This window comes from Rhincodon typus, chromosome 48 (assembly GCF_021869965.1).
Source record: "Rhincodon typus isolate 14 chromosome 48, sRhiTyp1.1, whole genome shotgun sequence".
In the NCBI taxonomy this organism is placed as follows: Eukaryota; Metazoa; Chordata; class Chondrichthyes; order Orectolobiformes; family Rhincodontidae; genus Rhincodon; species Rhincodon typus.
In genome coordinates this window covers 4935904-4937729 of record NC_063379.1, presented here as the reverse complement: position 1 = coordinate 4937729, position 1826 = coordinate 4935904, and the positions used below count along the sequence as shown (strand labels likewise).

The 1826-nt window shown below is 65.6% G+C and overlaps 1 protein-coding gene and 1 long non-coding RNA gene across 2 annotated transcripts in view; both read right to left on the bottom strand.

Annotated features, from left to right (window-relative positions):
* LOC109925992 (ubiquitin carboxyl-terminal hydrolase 21-like) overlaps positions 1-1164 on the bottom strand; it is a 49239-nt gene extending 48075 nt beyond the window's left edge. The window contains exons 1-2 of the mRNA XM_048620760.1: positions 878-1164; positions 274-767 (exon numbers count right to left, since the gene is read on the bottom strand). Coding sequence (XP_048476717.1) covers positions 274-767; positions 878-1164 — 781 coding nt within the window. The remainder of the gene's footprint in view (positions 1-273; positions 768-877) is intronic.
* A 31-nt stretch (positions 1165-1195) lies between these two features.
* LOC125487977 overlaps positions 1196-1826 on the bottom strand; it is an 11704-nt gene continuing 11073 nt past the window's right edge. The window contains exon 3 of the long non-coding RNA XR_007266182.1: positions 1196-1247. This is a non-coding gene — a long non-coding RNA (uncharacterized LOC125487977). The remainder of the gene's footprint in view (positions 1248-1826) is intronic.

Below are 1826 nucleotides of genomic sequence, written 5' to 3'. Positions count from 1 at the left end.
GAGTGAGGGGGGTAGCAGTGAGGGGGAGGTAGCAGTGAGGAGGGAGCAGTGAACGGGGGAGCAGTGAGCGGGGGAGCAGTGAGGGGGGAGCAGTGAGCGGGGGAGCAGTGAGGGGGGAGCAGTGGGAGGTGGGTCAGGAGGAGGAGGAGAGGGATAGAGAAGGAAGGTGGTGGTGGTGGTGGGTGATGGTTCTGGGAGCAGGGTAGGGAGGGTGACGATTTGGGTGAGTGAGGGGGATCGGTGTGCTGAGGGTGTACAAGGAAACACTCTCACCTGCTGTTCCTGGAGCCGAGTCTCCCGCTGCCCGTCCTGGCTCCGAGCTGGGCCGTTGCCGCTCCCCTGGACCCTGGAGGGACCCGGCAGGATGTCCAACTGGATGGGCCGCGGTGTCGCCCCAGCCCCGGGGGCCTCCACCTCCTGCCGCAGGCCCCGCAGCGAGGAGCTGCGCTTGATGGAGGGTGGGGGCAAGGGGGGAGGCTGGGCAGGGGCGGGCTCGGGCCGGGTGGGCAGGCGCCCCAGGGAGGGCGATCGGCGAAGACGGGCGGCGCCGAGCCTGCGCAGGCACTCCTGCAGCTCCTGGGGCTCGTGGAGCCCAGCGCAGGGATCGGCGTGGACAGACCCGGGGGCCTGAGAGACCGTCGCTGCCCCTCCTACCCCTCCGCCGCCCAGGCTGGCCTTCCGCCGGGAGGGGGGGGAGGAGGACGAGGAGGACGAGGAGGAGGATGAGGAGGAGGAGGAGGAGGAGGCTGTGGAGGATGGGGGGGGGCCTTTAACCCCGAGGGTGCGGTCAGCCCGCAGTGGCGCACGCCTGGCGGCGCCGGGGCTAGGGGCCGCGGCTGAGGAAGAGGGGGCTGACTCCCTACTGCTGCGTCCTGACCTCCCCTTGGCCTCCAGCTTGCGGCCTCTCTCGTCCAGGGGCCCCGGGCCCGGGGGGAGGGGACGCGGCTTGCCGTGAGGAGGGGCTGGGGGCCGGTGTTGGTAGGCGGCCAGCCTGCTCCCAGGCTGGGGACCCGGCCCCCGGCCCCCCGACAGCCGCTCCTGGCTGGGTACCCTCTGACCCCCGACTCCTGACCCTGTCAGCGGGCGGCGGGCGACTTTGGGGGTGATGGAACCGGGCAGCGGGGGTCCCACGTAGGGGCTGCGGAGGGAGTAGGGCTGAGGCATGTCTCATCACGGTAGGGAGGGCGGGGGGGAGGCGGGGGGACTAGTGTGGGGGGGGGAAGGCTCCAGGAAACAGAAGGAGATACCTGCAGAGAGACAGGAAACAGAGGGACAGTCAATGATACAACTACATTAACATCAGTAAAGGTACAATCAGTAACACAGGGGGCTGGGGGGAGGGGTTACTGAGTGACAGTGTGAGGGAGAGGGATTAACATCAGTACAGATACAGTCAGTAACACAGGGGGGTGGGGGGAGAGGGGTTACTGAGTGACAGTGTGAGGGAGAGGGATTAACATCAGTAGGGATACAGTCAGTAACACAGGGGGCTGGGGGGAGAAGGGTTACTGAGTGACAGTGTGAGGGAGCTGGGTTAACATCAGTACAGATACAGTCAGTAACACAGGGGGATGGGGGAGAGAGGGGTTATTGAGTGACAGTGTGAGCGAGCTGGATTAACATCAGTGGAGATACAGTCAGTAACACAGGGCGCTGGGGGGGAGAGGGGTTACTGAGTCACAGTGTGAGGGAGAGGGATTAACATCAGTACAGATACAGTCAGTAACACAGGGGGCTGGGGGGAGAGGGGTTACTGAGTGGCAGTGCGAGGGACAGGGATTAACATCAGTATAGATACAGTCAGTAACACAGGGCAGTGGGGGGGG